The sequence below is a fragment of the Pongo pygmaeus genome, chromosome 21 (assembly GCF_028885625.2).
Source record: "Pongo pygmaeus isolate AG05252 chromosome 21, NHGRI_mPonPyg2-v2.0_pri, whole genome shotgun sequence".
In the NCBI taxonomy this organism is placed as follows: Eukaryota; Metazoa; Chordata; class Mammalia; order Primates; family Hominidae; genus Pongo; species Pongo pygmaeus.
The window spans coordinates 13,256,891-13,277,433 of NC_072394.2; the positions used below are offsets into that span (position 1 = coordinate 13,256,891).

General features: G+C 41.8%; 1 protein-coding gene across 2 annotated transcripts in view; it reads left to right on the plus strand.

Moving 5' to 3' along the window:
- SEC23B (SEC23 homolog B, COPII coat complex component) overlaps positions 1-20,543 on the plus strand; it is a 53,586-nt gene that overhangs the window by 32,546 nt on the left and 497 nt on the right. For both annotated transcript variants that reach the window (XM_054468175.2, XM_054468176.2), the window contains exons 13-19: positions 1,570-1,676; positions 2,295-2,448; positions 5,216-5,293; positions 7,868-8,029; positions 10,648-10,734; positions 13,754-13,909; positions 14,595-14,660. In XM_054468175.2, the coding sequence (XP_054324150.1) occupies positions 1,570-1,676; positions 2,295-2,448; positions 5,216-5,293; positions 7,868-8,029; positions 10,648-10,734; positions 13,754-13,909; positions 14,595-14,660 (810 nt within the window). The remainder of the gene's footprint in view (positions 1-1,569; positions 1,677-2,294; positions 2,449-5,215; positions 5,294-7,867; positions 8,030-10,647; positions 10,735-13,753; positions 13,910-14,594; positions 14,661-20,543) is intronic.

A 20,543-nucleotide genomic window follows, 5' to 3' on the forward strand; every position in this document is an offset into this window, starting at 1 on the left:
ACTTGGGAGGCTGAGGTGGGAGAATCTCTCGAGCCTGGGAGGCCGAGGTTGCAGTGAGCTGAGATCATGCCATTCCACTCCAGCCTGGGTGACAGAGCAAGACCCTGTCTTAGAAAAAAAAAATAAAGTCACCAGTTGCATTAGCTCCTAACAAGAGAGTCAACCTGCCCTTTGAAGCTTTAAAGCCAGGCATTGACTTCTCTCTAGCTATGAGAATCCTAGATAGCATCTTCTTCCAACAGAAGACTTATTTCCTTTACACTGAAAATCTGTGGTTTAGTATAGCTACCACCTTCATCAGTGATCTTAGCTAATCTGAATAACTTGCAGCAGTTTCTACAAGAGCACATGCTGCTTCACCTTGTGCCATTATGTTATGGAGATGGCTTCTTTCCCTAAACCTCAGGAACCAACCTCTGCCAGCTTCCAGCTTTCTCCTGCAGCTTCCTTACCTCTCTCCACCTTCATAAATTGAAGAGAGTTGGGACCTTGCTCTGGATTAGGCCCTGGCTTAAGGGAATGTTGTGTCTGGTTTGATTTTCTATTCAGACTACTAAAACATTCTCCAGATCAGCAATAAGGCTGTTTCACTTTCTTATCATTCACATGTTCACTTTTAATTTCGTTCAAGAACTTTTTCCTTGCATTCACAGCTTGGCAGTTTTGGGGCAAGAGGCCTAGCTTTCAGCTATCTTGGCTTTCAACATACCTTCCCTACTAAGATTAATGATTTTTAGCTTTTGATTTAAAGTGAGAGACGTGTGACTCTTCCTTTCACTTGAACACTTAGAGGGCATTATAGGGTTATTAATTGGCCTCATTTCAATATTATTGTATCTCAGGAAATAGGGGAGGCCCAAGGAGGAGGAGAGAGATGAGGGAAAGATCAGTCAGTGGAGCAACCAGAATATACACAACATTTATCAGTTAAGTTTGCCATCTTATATTGGTGCAGTTTGTAGCACCCCAAAACAATTAAAATGGTAACATCAAAGATCACTGATCACAGATCACCATAGCAGATATATACTAATAATGAAAAAGTTGGAAATATTGTGAGGATTACTGAACTGTGACACAGAGACATGAAGTGAGCACATGATGTTGGAAAACTTGCGCCGATAGTCTTGCTTGATGCACAATTGCCACAAATCTTCAATTTGTTAAAAAATCTGCAAATAAATGAGGCGTGTCTGTGTTTGTTTAATGATTAACAGTCCATCAGAAACTGGATAATTCATCAGCAATAACTCATCCAGTTTGTGATTCATCAATCCATCTTCGTTTCGCTGCATTTCAAAACAAGCCACAGTCATCCATGTATTTCATGCCTAAACCCTTCAGCAGGTATATCATTAACTTAAGTTCAGTATTGAATGTAGTTCTTCAACTTTTTTGGAGATAAGGTTATATGCAGTGAAATGTGCAAATCCTAAGTGTGCCCTTCAAAATGTGTCAAGAACCTTCTTGTTATTGCTGTGTCAGTCATTTTAGAAGAGTACAGTGGGCTCTGTGACCGTGTTTGAGTCATGCCTATAACAGACAAGGTTATGGCCTCTCATCCTACAGCATAACACCCCGATCCCCCAAGGAGGCAGAGGAGCCATCCAGTTTGTCACGCATTATCAGCACTCCAGCACCCAGAGACGCATCCGCGTGACCACCATCGCCCGAAAGTAAGCAGCCCCAGTTTCCTTTCTTTTGAGGAACTGACTGACATTTTTCCCTTGAAGAGATACTTTAACATTTGTTAGTTTGTCTTTTTGATTCCATTGAATGGTTCTCACCAGACTTCATTGGCTTATTTGATCAGAGGAGGAGGCATTTTTGGCTAACCCAGTTGGGCCTATGAACACTTGCCTAGAGGAATCATCTTTCTGTAGGAAATATAGTTCATTAAAAATTATTAATTATTATTATTATCATCTGGTGACAGTCTCGCTCTGTTGCCCAAGCTGGAGTACAGTGGCACAATCACAGCTCACTGCAGCCTCAACCTCCCATGCTCAAGTGATCCTCCCACTTCAGCCTCCCAGGTAGCTGGGACCACAGGCGCCTGCCACCAAAACTAGCTAATCTTTTTACTTTTATGCAGAGAGATGGGGATCTCACAATGTTGCCCAGGCTGGTCTTGAACTTCTAGGCTCAAGCAATCCTGCCACCTTGCCCTCTCAAAGTGTTGGGATTTCAGGAATGAGCCACTGTACCTAGCCGGTGTTTCTCTTTCTGAATGGATGTCTGGCTTTCTGATCTCTCCTAAACATAAGCATGGCACTAACTTCTGGAATTTTCAGTTGGGCAGATGTACAGAGTCAGCTCAGGCACATAGAAGCAGCATTTGACCAGGAGGCTGCGGCAGTCTTGATGGCACGGCTTGGGGTGTTCCGAGCGGAGTCGGAGGAGGGGCCTGATGTGCTCCGGTGGCTGGACCGACAACTCATCCGACTGGTAAATTGGGGACAGTGGCATTAGGTTCAGTCTTGGTTTCTGCTTTACTTTCGAGAGAAGAAAATTGTCACTTAATTATTATGTAGTGAATCAGCAAGAATTTACCAGTTGCATACCTTATGCTGCACACTGGACATTCTGTTAAAGACGTGTTAAATGTGCATTTTCCCCTCAGAGATTTACATTATAGTTGGGAAGAAACAACACGCACGGAGCATTTGGAGAGTGATACAAATCTGTGTGGGTTGAGTTGACTTAGATGAGTCATTTTGTGAATGCTCTGGTCTTGTATTTTTCTTCTAAATCTGGAAAGTGGTTTTGGAAATAGGGATCCAGCCTGGTGAGTTTAGGGAGATGCCTTTTATCAGTCTGGATTTAATCAGATGAGAGAAGTCACACTATAATTTAAACAGGGAAAGTCTTTTATAAAGAATACAACAAGGGAGTAGTGAGGGACTGGCTAGAAGGATGTATAGAGAAGTGGGCAGCCACTACTTGTGGGGCTGAGATAGAGCACCAAAGGAAGTGCCCTTCTCCCCAGGGCTGATCCAGACCTAGTTGGGAGGGCATGGCCGTGGCTTGGTGAGTCTTTTGCAGAGAAGTTACCATGGTGCTGTACCAGAGGAACCTACTAGAAATTCACTCTCTAGGATTTGAAGAAAATCCACCCTCCAGGGTGCCAGGGAAAGCTGTGTACAGGAAAATGTCTCACTGGAGACATGGAGGGATGCTGCTTAGCTGCTGGCTGCCATGTTCTCCAGGAGCTCAGCACTGGGGAGCCACGGTGCAGCAGGACCTGGCACCCAGGAAGCTGCTGAATGAGCACTCAGGCGCCCGAAGCTGAGGCTCACCTCCAGCACTCTCTACTGACAAAGCTTGATATCGTGCCAGCTGGCAAAGGAGAGGTAGTGAAAGGGCCCATGTCCATTTCACAGCAGGCAAAGGGGGTGAGTTTGGAGCCAGCACAAGGCAATAAATCAATAATTAGCACACGATAATCTTACCTTCCTGGAGAGTCACAGCATGTGTTTGTGATCAAAGGCACCACGGAAAGGCCCAGCAAGGAAACCGGTTTCATTTTGTTCAGCCCTCTATTTGCTTGCCATCTCATGGAACCATTTTTCAGGAAGTGTCAACATTTCAAACATAATTTGAAAATTGCTTCTTTAGGATTTCAGAGGGAGGATAGATAAGCAGAGGGCCCAGGTGGCTAACAAAGACTTCCTGTGGAAATGAGCCTTGAGTCAGGTTTTTATTAAAGAATAGGTTAACTGGAGAAGAGAAGGCAAGGCTTGCTGAGTAGAGGGCTAGCAGGAACAAGCCTGCAGGAGCTAGCTGGGTCTTTTAGCTTATGCTGAGGACTTTGGAGAAACCAGTGTCACATGAGGCTAGGTTGTGCAGTGGGGAACAGAGTCAGGGAAGGTACACCTTGATTGGGGAGCTCCTTAACTTTAGGGAGCAAGGGAGACTTGGGTGTGATTGTTAAGCGGGGGTTTGATGTCAGCATGATGCTTCTGTTTACATTTAATATCACCACGTGAGGCACTTGCAGGGAGAAAAGGCTATTGTTGGGAATGGAGGATTTTTCAGGCTCAATGGCGCTGAAACCAGCATAGTGGCAGGAGAGATGGAGGAAGCAGAAGGTTTGAAATCAGGATGTAAACTGAAAGAACTGATAAAACTTGATGAAATGATTCTGTGTAAAGTCAAAAACCAAAAAGTCCGCACTGAGTGACATTTCACACATGGGTAACTGCATGAGTGGTGATGAGGTAGAAGATGGGAAAGGAGAGCAACTTTAGGGTGGGAGAAGGTTTTTTCTCTTTTTCTTAATGTAATAGTTTATTTTTGATAATTGAATGTGAACTTGCAAAAGTGTGTCTCACGAAAACTCCCGTATTTGGGTGGATGTCCTGACGGGCTCAGGCTAGAGGTCAGCACTGGACACTGGAGGGTGGATTTGGATGACACCTGTCTGGCTCTAGTGTTCATATTTACCCAAAGCAGTGAGGATGGGAGGAGGGGGCCAAGAACTAATCCCCAAGGAGTCCACAGTTAGGGGGAGGAGGAAGACAAAACCATTGAAGAAGGCAGAAAAGTGTTGGTTGGAGAGATTATGAGAAATAGGAAAGTGATGTATTAGCAGCTGAAGGAGAAAGTTTCAAGACGTTTGGGCAGTCACCTGCCTCACGCTGCTAGGAAGTTCAAGAAGAGGAGAACTGTGGAAGGACACCAGATTTTGTGGGAAGAAAGTTATTGTTAGAAATGGGGTTTCTTTAAATGGTGAACAGCCCAATTATTTAGTGACCAGAAATGTGTGAGCAGAAATAAAGGCAGGAAGAGAAAACATTGTGGTTCAGAAATCTGCCATTGGGAGAAATAAATTTGAGTTTTAGTGTGAGAGAACATCAAAGCGTAACTATAATTGTTAGTTTTCATGGTGTTAGAGGGTTTTCATATGGAACAGGTGCCTGGAAGAGCTCACCTAGCTTCTCTGGCCAGGGCAGTCCTCAGGCCAGCATTGCCTGAGAGCTGATTAGAGATGCAGAATCTTCAGCTCCTCCCTAGAGCCTGCATTTTAACAAGACCCCCTGGTCATTTGCCTGTTCATTGATGCTTGAGAAGTGCTAGTCTAGGACTTACAGTAAGTGGCAGAGTTCAGACTGGATGTAGCTTAGTCCAAGAATATTTCCAGGTAACGCTAACTTAGATTCTTCTCTCTCTCTTTGTGTGTGTTTGTTTGTTTTTTGGTATTTTCCTTCCATAGTGTCAAAAGTTTGGACAGTATAACAAAGAAGACCCCACTTCTTTTAGGTTATCAGATTCCTTTTCTCTATATCCTCAGGTAAGTAATGTATGTTTCTAAAATAACTACAGAGCAATAAATTTTGATAGAAATTAACTTTATTCTCAGGGTAAAGTGAAGGCTTTTTAATGTCTTGAGACTCAGTCTGTAGGTGACAGAGACTGTTCAACCCAAGTCGAATGTGTGTCTAGGCAAGACAGCACCCTAAGCCCTACAGAAGATAAAGATGACATGCAGAGGGGAGGAAACTCATGCATACATTTTCATGAACAGGCAAAATAGTATCATTGATATAAGGCCGTAAAAAATATCTCTGATGTGTAGAAGTTCTGGGGAAACAGCTACCTCAGCAACAAACCAAGAAAATGAGCACACATGGAGATGAAGATAACAAAACAAAACCACAGTTAGTACAACAAATATTTAATAATATGTCATGGTTATTATGTGCATCATAACCAGGAGTGAGCAATAAGCAGCTCCTGAAAGTAACTGCACTCTGCATGAACCAAGCCTTTGGAAGCCGTTGGACAGGAGAGAGGAGCGGGAGAAGTAGATGAATTTCCATCTCCATTGTAACTTAGGAAATAGAGCATAACTCATGGGTGTCTATAAGGATTACAGGAGCTGAGGCCAATTGAGTATTAAATATTTAGCACAATGCCAGTCACCTGTTCAGCACTAAATGTAACCTAGCTCCATAGCAGGTGCCTGGGACTCTGAGGTGCCCATGTGCCAGAGGTTAAAGCTGTGTAGTGTTGTGGGAAGAGCCCTGGACTGGCCAGAATCAGGGTGAGGTTCCAGTGCTGGCTCTGCAGGGGCCGACCTTAGAGGAGGTTCCAAAGCCCTGTAGAGTTTGGTTTCCCACCTCTAGCAGTGGGGAGTTGGTCTGGTGAAGTGGTTTGCAGTTTTTTTTTTTTTTTTTTAAGCCATGGAATCCTTTCTTTGAGAGGAGCTGCCCTTAAAAGCCAGCACATAAAGCAGATAGAGTTGGTGCTTCTCTGGTTGTGCCTGTGTACCACCCCCACACTGGGTCCCACCAGAGCCCTCATCCCTGGGCCCTTGAGGACTTGATGAAGACTCTAAGAGCACAGCTTGAAAACCAGATGAAATGCTTTCTCAGATTCCTTCTGTCAAGGCATTCTAGGAAAGAGGCCAAGAGCCCAGTCTCTAGAGCCAGGCGGCCAGGTGTAGAGTCCAGCTGTGACACTTAGTAGTGGGGTGACCTTAGACAAGTTGCTTGCCCCTCTGTGCCTCAGTTTCCTCACCTGTAAACTAGGGATGGTAAGAGAACTTACCTCATGGGCTTATTGGAAGGATTAAGTAGTTCTTGTCGAGTGCTTTGTGACTTGCATGTAGGATGTGTTGAATGTCAGCCTTGATTATTATTTAGGAACCTATGATTCAATATTTGGAGTCTCAGAAAGCTTTATACTTCACAAAGCAGCTCATTTTCATGTTCTGGCAACTCTTTAATGTGAGCTGAAAGTCTGCCCCCACCCCTTCTTCTCATCCTCGAGGGTGAGAACCTATGGCTGCAGTGTCATCCCTTGTCCCTTTCTCCCCTGCACCAGCACTTCACCATCCCAGCTTGTGTCCTGAGCTGTCATCTGCTGTTCCTGTGCCTGGAATCCCCTTCCCCCTGGCCCTGTGGCCTCCTCAGCCATGTCTCTCAGGGTACACTGTCAGTCCCCAGAGCTCTAGGAAGTCTCCTCTTGGCCCTCCACCCCCACTCCCCAGTGCTATCCTGTACTCTGGCTCATAACTCGTAGCCCCGAGTGTGCCTTTCTCACTGGGCCTGACTTCTGAGAGCAGATATTCTGTCTCCACTGCCTGGCACAGTGACTCTAGAAATAAACATTTCTTTGGCTTTCCTCTTAACTGTGGAAGCTTTGACATACCCAGAGGCCCTTTTTAAAAAAAAAATTTTGTATTTTTTTTTTTAATTTTTAATTTTTTATTTTTTTGAGACGGAGTTTCTCTCTTGTTGCCCAGGCTGGAGTGCAATGGCCTGATCTCGGCTCACCGCAACCTCCCCCTCCCGGGTTCAAGCAATTTTCCTGCCTCAGCCTCCTGCGTAGCTGGGATTACAGGCGGCCACCACCACGCCTGGGTAATTTTGGATTTTTAGTAGAGACGGGGTTTCTCCATGTTGGTCAGGCTGGTCTTGAACTCCCGACCTCAGGTGATCCGCCCGCCTCAGCCTCCCAAAGTGCTGGAATTACAGGTGTGAGCCACCGCGCCTGGCCAAAGGCCCTTTTAAAAAAAAAAAAATTAATTTTTAATTGTGGTAAAACACACATAACAAAATTTACCATCTTAACCATTTTTAAGCATACGGTTGAGTAGTGTTACATGTATTCACATTATTGAGCAACTGATGTCTAGAATTTTTCACTTTGCAAAGCTGAAACTCTGTGTTCATTAAGCAACAACTCCCAGTTTTCCTCTTTCCCTAGCCCCTGGTGCCACCTTATATGCTTTCTGTTCTGTGAACCCAGAGAGCCCTTTTCTGGGTTCTCCTATTTCAGAGCCCTGAGGTAGATCTACTCTGTGGGTGTCTAAGAAGGTTACAATTATATGCATTTCTCTTTTCGTTCTTTGTGAATGCAGTTCATGTTCCATCTGAGAAGATCTCCATTTCTTCAAGTGTTTAACAACAGTCCTGACGAGTCGTCATATTACAGACATCATTTTGCCCGGCAGGACCTGACCCAGTCCCTCATCATGATCCAGCCCATTCTCTACTCTTACTCCTTTCATGGGCCACCAGAGGTAAGGCTCTACCCAAATGCTTTCCTGAGGATTGGAATCACCTAACATATATCCTTTTTTAAGCAAATTTACTTAGCAGAACTGTAAAAAAGAAGTAAAACTTGGAGTTTTTATAGTAACTTAACACTATTTCTATTAAAAAATACCTTTAGGAAAATGTCAAAGGACATATAAAGCTATTATTTGTGGAAGGCAGGAATAAATGTAAAAAACTCCAAGAAATAACTTGGATGCTTTCTTTTTCCTTGTGCTTGTATACTTACATCGAGCAATTCCATGTCTTGTATCTGAAGGAAAGACTCCTAGATAGAGTAGACTTTGTGCAAAAAAAAAAAATAGTAAAGGAACTACTATAATACAGGATCAAATAACAATCCGAATGTTTAATATAGGAAAATAAATAAGTAACCTGAGAAATGCAGTTGACCCTCAGTATTCATGGAGGATTGGTTCCAGGACCTCCCTCAGATACCGGAATTCTTAGATACTCAAGTTACTAATATAAAATTACGTAATATTTGCATGTAACCTGGGCACATCCTCTATATACTTTAAATCATCTCTAGATTAGTTATAATACCTAATATAATGTAAGTGCCATGTAAATAATTGTCATACTGTATGGTTTAGGGAATAATGACAAGAAAACAAGTCTGTACATGTACAGTACAGATGCATATTTTTTCAAATATTTTCAGTCCAAGATTGGTTGAATTTATAGACGTGGAACCCACTGATATGGAGGGCCAACAGTATTCACAAAAAGTATGTAACATAATAAAATAGATAAGTCCTTATGTAAAAATGTTACATGAAAAAAAGTCAAAATAGAAACGTTTCTAAATATTCCCTGCAAAAATAAAGAACTATATGGAAAAAAACAAAATATCAATATTTGTTGTACTTGGGTACACATTTAAAAATTTACTTTGGCTGGGTGCGGTGGCTAACGCCTGTAATCCCAACACTTTGGGAGGCCGAGGCAGGCGGATCACGAGGTCAGGAGGTCAAGACCCTCCTGGCTAACACGGCGAAACCCCGTCTCTACTAAAAAATACAAAAAATTAGCCGGGCGTGGTGGCAGGTGCCTGTAGTCCCAGCTACTCCGGAGGCTGAGGCAGGAGAATGGCGTGAACCTGGGAGTCGGAGCTTGCAGTGAGTCGAGATTGCACCACTGCACTCCAGCCTGGGCGACAGAACGAGACTCCGTCTCAAAAAAAAAAAAAATTTTCTTTATTGAGTACCACTTGCTTTTATTATTGAAATAATTACTAAAATAGCAGGCGGATCACGTGACATCAGGAGTTTGAGACCAGCCTGGCCAACATGGCGAAACCCCATCTCTACTAAACATACAAAAATTAGCTGGGCGTGGCGCCAGTAATCCCAGCTACTAGGGAGGCTGAGGCTTGGAGAATCGCTTGAACCCGGGAGGCAGAGGCTGCAGTGAGTCGAGATCGCGCCACTCCATTCCAGCCTGGGCAACAGAGCAAGACTCCCTCTCAAAAAATAAAAATAAAAAAGAAATAATTACATATATAAAAATTATATATGTATATGTAAATATATGTGTATATATATAAAATTATATATGTATATGTAAATATATGTATATGTATATATAAAATTATATATGTATATATAAATATAAATTATATACTTATATAAAATATTACTTACAAATAAATAATAAACATATATATTTTTTGAGATGGGGTGTCCGTCACCCAGGTTGGAGTACAGTGGTGCGATCTTGGCTCACTGCAACCTCCACCTCCCAGGTTCAGGTAATCCTCCCACTTCAGCCTCCTGAATAGCTGGGACCACAGGCACGTGCCACTACAGCCCGGCTAATTTTTTGTGTTTTTGGTAGAGACGGGGTTTTGCCATGTTGCCCAGGCTGGTTTTGAGCTCCTGGGCTCAAGTGATCTGCCTGCCTTGGCCTCCCAAAGTTCTAGGTTTACAGGTGTGAGCCACCACGCCCAGCCACAATTTATATTTTGTAGTAAACTTTAAAAACTTGTATTAAATGCTGTTTTTCATATAGGTATCCGTATTCTGTCTCATCTACAGAGAATGTCTGTAGAGATTGCTAAAATACATACAAAACTGAGAATATTCAGAATTATTTTTCGTTCCAAGATCAAAAGATATCATTAAGCCTGGTCAACATAGTGTGAGACCCTGTCTTTACAAAAATAAAAAATTAGTTGGGCATGGTGGCATGCACCTGTAGCCTCAGCTACTCAGGAGGCTGAGATTGGAGGGTCACTTGAGCCCAGGAGGTCGAAGCTGCAGTGAGCCAGGGTCACATCACTTTACTCCAGCCTGGGCAACAGAACAACACCCTGACTCTTAAAAAAAAAAAAGATATCATTAATCTCCCTTCTCAATTGATGAGGAATTATTTGGAGCCTATTTTTCCTACAAAGTTGAGAATGAGTTAGGAGCAGAAAGTGGAAGTGTGTCAGGAAGAAAAGGGGTGACTTACTGTGCTGGGCACCATTTGTAAATAGCCTTTGCTGTGGATACCAGGCATGGGATCAGAGTCGGGCGGAAGTGCTTGCTGTGTGGGGAGCAGGGAAGACCAATGCCATCTTTCTCTCTTTTTTCTTCAGCCAGTACTCTTGGATAGCAGCAGCATTCTAGCTGACAGAATTTTGCTGATGGATACTTTCTTTCAAATTGTCATTTATCTTGGTGAGGTAAGATGATATTAATTAATCTCTTTTTGTTTTTAAATTGGCATACACATTTAATGTGCACACAAGGAGAATTATTGTCCTTAACGATGGTTTTTTTTTCTTCTCTTATTTATTAATTTAGGTTTTTAATGACATTTGTAACCACAGTTTGGGCTTAGAAAGCGCAGTGGCTTTTATTCTAGTAAATCCCTAGAGTATTTGTATATTTATTAATTTTAATAATATTTGCTGTTAAGTATGGGCTGGGTGCAGTGGCTCATACCTATAATCCCAGCACTTTGGGATGCTGAGGTGGGCAGATCACCTGAGGTCAGGAGTTCGAAACCATCCTGACCAACATGGCAAAACCCCATCTCTACTAAAAATACAAAAGTTAGCCAGGCATGGTGGCACACACCTGTAGTCCCAGCTACTTCAGAGGCTGAGGTGGGAGAATCACTTAAACCCGGGAGGTTGAGGTTGTAGTGAGCTGAGATCACACCACTGCATTCCAGCCTGGTCAACAGAGTGAAACTCCATCTCAAAAAATAAATAATAATAATAATATATGCTGTAAAAAAACTCAGGTGGTTCTTTTAAATCACTGTAAATTATTACCTTCAAAGTTAGGCAAACTAGTTTTTTCTCCTCAGTAAATATTTTATACATACTGCTGTTCTTTCAGAGTTAGCGTTTAGAGCTAAAGTTGTACTTTGACGAAATAACATGGCCCAGGGAACTTTACGCTGTGTCTGTGGATCCCTAGGATGTCTGTGGATAGCTTTCAGTCCATTTCTTTCTCAGTGGGGTTCATGCCCTGAGAAAGGGAATGGCTCCTCTGAATTATTTGCATCTTTATAGCAAAAAATCCTTTAATGAGGATGATGGTGATATTTGTATTCAGTGATGCTTTTTCTTCAATTGTATGTTCTCTACCTTCATTAAACTGGTTATTGATTTGGTTTCCTAATGGCCAACCATTGGAAATGATTTCTGATGTCGTGAAAAGATATAAATTGTGTTTCAGGATTCCTTCAGTAACTTAGGAAGTATTCGTTTTCTAATACTCCTAAGTATTTTATAACTTTAAACTTTTTTCAGCATATTAACACCCAGTCTGCTAGCCACTTGTACACAAGTGCTAGGCTGTCAGTAATGGTCCTAGACTGAGAGCCGGATGACCAGCTGCTCTTCCCACTGGGACCTTTGGTATCAGTACAGTTGGCCCTCCGTATCCACGGGTTCCACCTCTGCAGATTCAATCAACTGCAGGTTAAAAATAATTTTGAAATAATAATAAAAAATAATACAAATAAAATACACAGTACAGGCCGGGTGTGGTAGTTCATGCGTGTAATCCCAGCACGTTGGGAGGCCGAGGCGGGCGGATCATCTGAGGTCAGGAGTTCAAGACCAGTCTGGCCAACATAGCAAAACCCTGTCTCTACTAAAAATACAAAAATTAGCTGGGCGTGGTGGCAGACGCCTGTAATCCCAGCTGCTTGGGAGGCTGAGGCAAGAGAATCGCTTGAACTCTGGAAGTGGAAGTTTCAGTGAGCTAAGATCGAGCCACTGCACTCCAGCCTGAACGACAGAGTGAGACTCTGTCTCAAAAAACAAAACAAAAAAAAACAAAAAAAAGCACAAGAACGATTTATATAGTCTCTACATTGTATTAGATATTATAAGTAATCTAAAGATGATTTAAAGTGTATGGGAAGATGTACATCGGTTATATGCAAATACTATGCCATTTTGTATGAGGGACTTGAGGATCTATGGAATTTGGTATTGGGAGGAGTGGTCTTGGAACCAATCTCGTGGATACCGAGGGCCGACTGTACTAAAGATGAAGCTTTCCTTGCCTTAAGCTCATCTCCTTATCGACATTTCTTTTGTAACCCCTGATCCTGTTCATTCACTTGTTTATTGAGCTCCTTCCTGTGCAAGTGAGGGGTTCTAAGGATAAAGAGAGTGACATTGCTCTCACCTTCCCAAAGTCCTGAGCGTGCTGAACACGAGTGTTCTTATGAACTCCTGGACCCTGGTGAGCTCGTGGGCATTTCCCATAGGCCAACAGTCAATCACAGCATTTAGACCTGGAAAACGGTAACTGTCACTCTGAGAAGGAGCGAGCAGGCTACAGAAGGAGGAATCTGATGATAATCCTCTGCTTGGAGCCGTGTTAATGGCTCTGTTAAGACACATTGCACACTTGCTGTAGCCTCTTTCTCCATTTTTCCTCTCCATTGTCTTCTTGTTCTCCTAAATAACGTGCGAAAGCACTTCACTTTATTTATAAAGGTATATGAATCAGTTAATGAATGTTTCTTGATTTCCTGTGTATACAAGATATTTTCTAGACCAGTTGCTGATGAGTATAAAAGAAGGAAGGGTGATAAAATGTGTAGCGTAGTCAGGGAGACAGATCATCTGCTTTCCACAGTTTAGCATATGGCTTCTCCTCACTGCCTGATCAACACTCATACTTTGATTCTTACAGCTTTTGTCTCCTTTGCCAAGGGTACCCCAATTCAGGGCCCAGCGGGAGCAGGGGATGGGGGTGAGACAATTGCACCCAAGTCTGTATGACTACTGCTCACTGGAGGAGTGTAATATGTGTGCTGTTAGGAAAGGAGATGGGGGAGTGGAGTCTGTGTGGGCAGCCAACAAATCCCTTTCCTTACCAGATGTGCAGAGATGAGAGGCTAGACTGAGTAATAACAGTGGAAGTGGAAAAGGAGGGAGGCCGCTGCTCCTTGGGATGAGTAATCCACGGGCTTTGTTAACTAGTTGATATAGAAGAGAGGAGGCATGAGTGATGCCTGACATTCCTGGGGTAATGCACAGGCGGGGGCGTCTTCCTCCTGCTTCTCCTCCGCCGGTAGCTCTGCTTTGCTTTCCCTCTGAAGCTTGTCATTTTTGACATTAGACTTCTTCTCTAGAAACAAGCTCTGGGTGGTGATGGTAGAATGTCAGTGTCAGTGAAGGCTGTTATTACAGTTTCCACAATAGTTTTGGTTGGTTTGTTTCTGTGTAGACCATAGCCCAGTGGCGTAAAGCTGGCTACCAGGACATGCCCGAGTATGAAAACTTCAAGCACCTTCTGCAAGCACCACTGGATGATGCTCAAGAAATTCTGCAAGCGCGCTTCCCGATGCCACGTTACATTAACACGGAACATGGAGGCAGTCAGGTGAGTGAGCTGAGTTCTAACTCCAGTGGTTTGTTCGTTTTATGATAGTTATTGCTATACATCTAAACAGGATGGTTAATATTTGTGATGACATAAATTGACACACAGGTAATCTTCCAAATATGACTTCTTTTTAAATGAGTGGTCAGGCCGGGTGCGGTGGCTCATGCCTGTAATCCCAGCACTTTGGGAGGCCAAGGCAGGCGGATCATGAGGTCAGGAGATCGAGACCATCCTGGCTAACACGGTGAAACCCCGTCTCTACTAAAAATACAAACAATTAGCTGGGCGTGGTGGCGGGCACCTGTAGTCCCAGCTATTCGGGAGGCTGAGGCAGAAGAATGGCGTGAACCTGGGAGGCAGAGCTTGCAGTGAGCTGAGGTCGCACCACTGCATTCCAGCTGGGGCTACAGAGCGAGACTCTGTCTCAAAAAAAAAAAAAAAAAAAAAAAATGAGTGGTCAAAATATGCTTATGTAAAGGGATTGCCAAGATAAAATACATATTTTATGTTTTAGGATCCTTAAATGGAGAGCCAGTGGGCTTAAGCTAAAGAAATAGATTACTGTGCAGTAAAACAATTCTAATTTAACCAAAGAAATGTTGTAAAAACTTATCTTTTTTCTGTTACATTATTAATGTCACTTTTTAATCTTTAAATCTTTTTTTTGTTGTTGTTGTTAAAGGCTCGATTCCTTTTGTCCAAAGTGAACCCATCTCAGACACACAATAACCTCTATGCTTGGGGACAGGTAAGAAATTTTCAGGTATTTGGGGAGGATGCTAAGCTAGTTTTTTTTTAAACTTGTTTTAAAATTCTACAAATTGGATCTCTTTTGGCCTGGTGACAGAATAACTGCATAACTTGGGTATTTTGCTGGGGAGTAGCGGGGAGGGAAACAGGTTGAATAACATTGCTGGGCCGGAAGTTGAGGGAGCTCCCTGGGTGTGTCCCCTTCCACAATATACAGCAGAACATGCCAGGTTCAGGCCAGGGGACAGAGCACTGTACTGTGGCCTCCATGGAGGTCTCCTCCGTCACACAGCCTCATGGCCCCTAGTCCTCTCCCCACCAGGAATACAGGGCAACTTGTCACCATCGGTTTTGTGGCCTCCTCACTTTCCAGCCTAATTCCTTCCCTTTTCTTCCCCCCACCCTGCCCGATTACTACTTTATCTAACTGCTCCCAGCATTTATGTCTCTCTCAGATGAGTCTTTCCTTTCATTCTGTTTTCTTATAACACTTTTTAAATTAAATTTTTTTGAGATAATTGTAAATTTACATATAGTTGTAAGAAATAATACAGAGAGATCACCTGTATCTTTTACCCATTTTCCCTTAGTGTTAACATCTTGCAAAAACTATAATACAGTATCACAACTGGGATATTGAGATTTCTAAGGTCAAGATGTGCAGCATTTCCATCACTACACTTATTATGCACTTTATTTCTATCATTGTTACATTGTAATACATAATGAAATAATTGTACAACTCACCATAATGTAGAATCAGTGGGAGCCCCGAGCTTGTTTTCTTGCAACTAGATGGTCCCAGTGGGGGGTGATGGAAGACAGTGACAGATCATCAGGCATTAGATTCTCATGAGGAGCATGCAACCTAGATCCCTCACATGTGTTGTTCACAATAGGGTTTGCACTCCTATTAGAATCTAATACTGCTACTGATCTGATGGGAGGTGGAGCTCAGGCGGTAATGCAAGTGATGGGGAGCAGCTGTAAATACAAATGAAGCTTCACTCACTTACCTGCCACTCACCTGGTGTGTGGCCTGGTTCCTAACAGGCCATGGACCGGTACTGTCCATGGCCTGCGGTTGGGGACCCCTGATTTAAAGTGTATGGGAGGGTATGCATAGGTTATATGCAAATGCTACACCATTTTGTATTAGGGACTTGAGCATTTGTGGATTTGGGGATCCACAGGAGGTCCTAAAACCGTTCCCCCACAGATACTGAGGGATGACTGTATACAGAAATACAATTGACTTTGGTATGTTTATCTTGTATTCTGTGATCTTCCTGAGTCGCTTACTACTCTTAGGAGTTTTTTTGTAAATTTCTCAGAAATTTCTACTTAGACAATCATGTCATCTGCAAGCCGGGGACAGTTTTATTTCTTCCTTTTCAATCTGAATGACTTTTACTTTATTTTCTGAAAGAATCAGCTCTTCATTTCATTGACTTTATTATCTTTTTATTTTCAATTTCATTGATTGCTGCTCTAGTCATTATTATTTCCTCTCTCCTGTTTGCAGTAGGTTTTTAAAAACTCCTTTCGGCTGGGTGCGGTGGCTCACGCCTGTAATCCCAGCACTTTGGGAGGCCAAGGTAGGCAGATCACGAGGTCAGGAGTTCGAGACCAGCCTAGCCAACACGGTGAAACCCCCGTCTCTACCAAAAATACAAAAATTAGCTGGTGTGGTGGCACGCGCCTGTAGTCCCAGCTACTCGGGTGGCTGAGGCAGGAGAATTGCCTGAACCCAGGAGGCGGAGGCTGCAGTGAGCTGAGATCACGCCACTGCACTCCAGCCTGGGCAATAGAGCAAGATGCTATCTTGAAAAACAAAAAGAAGTGAATTTATTATAGACAGTGTATAGTTGGGTCATGGTTTTTAATGCACTCTGCTGAGCTCTCTTACTTGGTATATTTAGACCATTTATATATAATGTAATTAATGATATGTTAGGGCTTAAGTGTGCCATTTTATTTTTTGTTTTCTGCTTTTCTTTTTTCATTTCATTTTGTGTACTTTTTTTCCTGCCTTCGTTGTGTGTACTTTTTTCCTGCCTTCCCATGAGTTATTTGAACATGTTTTAGGATTCCCTTCTGACTTGTTTGTAATGTTTTTGAGTGTATCCCCTTATTTAGCTTTTTAAGTGGTTGCTCCTAAGTGCCCTAGGTTTTTTAATTTTAATTGAGATGAGGTCTTGCTATGTTGCCTAGGCTGGTCTAAACTCCTGAGGTCAAGCGATCCTCCCACCTCAGCCTCCCAAAGTGCTGGGATTATAGGCATGAGCCACCACACCTGGCCAGGCCCTAGGTATTACATCATATATGCATAACTTATCACAGTCTACTGGTGTTCAAGCGAAGTCTAGAGACCTTACCTCCCTTTTCATCACTTTACTCTCCCCCATCAGTAATATAATTACCGATTATTATTATTAATAATAATATTATATATTATATATTATATTGTATATAATATATATTACATTATATAATATATTATATTATATTATATATTACATTATATATTATATTATATTATATTATATATTACATTATATAATATATTATATTATATTATATATTACATTATATAATATATTATATTATATTATATTATATATTACATTATATAATATATTATATTACATTATATAATATATTATATTATATTATATTATATATATTATATATATTTTATATTATATTATATATTATATTACATTATATATTACATATATTATATATAATATATTATATAATATATATTATATAATATTAATATTATCTATTAATATTATTAAATATTTCCTCTGCATACATTTAGTATCACATCAGACAGTGTTATAATTTTTGTTTCAAGCATCAAACATAATTGATAAGTCTTAAAAGAAAAACCTATTATATTTCTCTACATGGTTGCTTTTATTGTTTTCTTTCTTTTTAGAGATCTTTTAGCCATTCTTTTTTTCTTTTTTCTTTTCTTTTTTTTTGTTTTTTTGTTTTTTTGAGACGGAGTTTTGCACTTGTTGCCCAGGCTGGAGTGCAATGATGGGATCTCAGCTCACCGCAACCTCTGCCTCCGGGTTCAAGCAATTCTCCTGCCTCAGCCTCCCAAGTAGCTGGGACTACAGGCATGCACCACCACGCCTGGCTAATTTTGTATTTTTAGTAGAGACAGGGTTTCTCCATGTTGGTCAGGCTGGTCTCGAACTCCTGACCTCAGGTGATCGCCTGCCTCAGCCTCCCAAAGTGCTGGGATTACAGGCATGAGCCACTGCGCCTGGCCTACTTTTAACCATTCTTTTAGCATAGGTCTGCTGGTGATAGATTTTTAGTTTTCTTTTATTTGAGAATGTCTTGATGTCCCTTTCATTTCTGAAGAATATTTTCTCTGCATATAGGATTCTGACTAACAGCCCTTTTCTTTAAGCAGTTGAAAAATATTGTGCTGCTTCCTCTGGCCTTTATGGTTTCTTATGAAAAGTTCACTGTCAGTCTCATTGTTTTCCCCTGTAGAGAAGGTGTCATTTTTCCCTGGCTGCTTCCAGTAGTCTTTTTCTGTTGTTAGTTTTCAGGGTGGATGGGCAGGGACAGAGAAGAAAGTGTAATTATGACATGTCTTGGCATGGATTTCTGTGGGTTTATCCTGTTTTGGCTTACTCAGCTTTCTGCTTCTGTAGGTTTATATCTCTTGCCAGATAGGAACGTTTTCAGTCATTATTTCTTTGAATGCCTTTTCACCTGCTCTCTTTTCTTTCTTTCTTGACATCCAATGACATGAATGTTAGATCTTTTGCAGTACCCCAGGTACTACATTTCCATGTATTTTCTTTCTTTTGTTCATTTGGGTAACTTCTGTTATTTTGTCTTCCAATGTATTGATTCTTTTTTCTGTTCTCTTTCTGCATTGAACCTATGCACTGCTCTTTTTGTTTGTCACTGTATTTTTCAGTTACAAAATTTCCTTTTGGTTCTCCATGACTTCCACTTCTTTCCTGGGACCTTGTTGTTTCTTTGCTGAGGCTTCCTATTTTTTCATTTGTTTCAAGTGTGTTTGTAATTGCTCATGAAGCATTTTTATCATGGCTGTTTTAAAATCTTTGTCAGGTGATTCTAACATTGTTGTCAACTTAGTGTTAACACCTGTGAATTGTCTTTTTAAATTCAGGTGGAGGTCTTGGTAATCACTTTGTGTAAGTGATTTTTTGATTGAAACTTGGACACTTGAGTGTTTGTATGAGACCCTGGATCTTATTTAAACCTGCTACTTTTCGCCGATTTTTTCTTACACTACTCTGACAGGGAAGGTGGTGGTGGGGGTGTCGGGGGTACTGGTGGGCTCCATTACTGCTAGGTGGAGAAATGCAGGTTTTCCACTGGCCTCTGTTGACACCTGGGGGCGCCTAGTGATTTCTTGTTACTGCTTAGTGGGAATGGGAGTTCCAGCTCCCCTTTAACCTCCAGTGACACTGCTGTGGAGATGGCCTTGTTACATCTGGGTGATGGTGAAAGTCCTGACCCTCCTCCAGGCCTCTGATGCCACCCCAGTAGGCAGGAGGAGGGACATATATTTTTGCCAGGTTGCGGTGGAAGTCCAGGCTCCCCAGATGGCCTCTACTGACACCACAGGGGTAGGAAAAGTTCTTACTTGGCCATTGGGGATGAACATCCTGGTTCCATACTTAGCCTTCTCTCCCCCCATCTTGCTGGGAGTATTGGGGTGCCTTGTTACTGCCTTGTGAGGGTAGAAATTGTAGCTGCTCACCCAGCCTTTGCTGGTTCAGGTGGGTCAGGGCCACAGTTTTTCCTCTTATTTTTGCCCGGAGTACAGTGGTTATTATTTAAGATTGTTCTGTCTTGCTAGGCTGCTTTAGTCCTTTGGCTAGAGAAAGTGGGTGTTTTTTGTTGTTTTGTTTTGTTTAAGTCTGTGCTCAGTGACAATTTGCCAGTTTCCTCAGCTCCAAATTCGGAGTATATGAGGCATAAGAAAGCCCAAGGAACTCACTGCTGTGGTTCCTTGGGTCCCAAGGTCTTTAGTTTGTCTTCTGTCTTCTCTCCACCTTTAAATGTCTTCTTATGTTTGGTTTATATAAGATGCCTGAAGTTTTCAGTTGTACTTAGTGGGAGGAACAGAGAAAAGTATATCTTCTACTCCTTCTTCCTCGAAATCCTCTGAAAACATTTTGTTCATGCTTACACTTTTCTAATTATAACAGTATGGTTTCATTTTAGAAAATTTGAATATGTTTTAAAAAATAAGAAAATTTAAATTACCTAGAATCATTATTTAAAGAGTTAACTATTTCCAGCTTTTTTCTACGTAATGTAAAGTGTATTATTCTTTGTGTGTGTTTGTGTGTATATACGTATTTTTTAAATTTCTTTACAAAATTGGAATCTTACTACAAATTGAGGTTTCTATTCAATTTTTTTTCCCATAACTTTAATAAAATTATAACCTTTTTCTGATATTTGAAATATCCATCTGTTCAGTGGAGATACCGGTTCACTCGTTTGTGGGTACACTATTATCCAGCTTCTGTGGTAAGGAGAGCACTTAAGAGGAAAGGCAGGCATGTGGGCCTCCATGAGCTCACATTGGTGGGGAGCTAGACCCTGGGTACTTCATCAGGACTGTGGAGAAGAGGGTAAAGTAGAAGGCCTGATGCTCAAAACTAGCAGGCAGTGGTGGCCTGATCTCGGCATACCAGGAAAGGATTTTGTGAGGAAATTGTGCTTTAGTCAAAAGAAGTCATTAGTGAGGCAGAGGATGGGGTGATGGGAGTACTCATAGCAGAGGGGACAACACCTGTGAATGTTCTGAGGGAAGGTGCTTGACAGCTCATGAATTCTAACCACCTTCTAAGATATCTGCCAA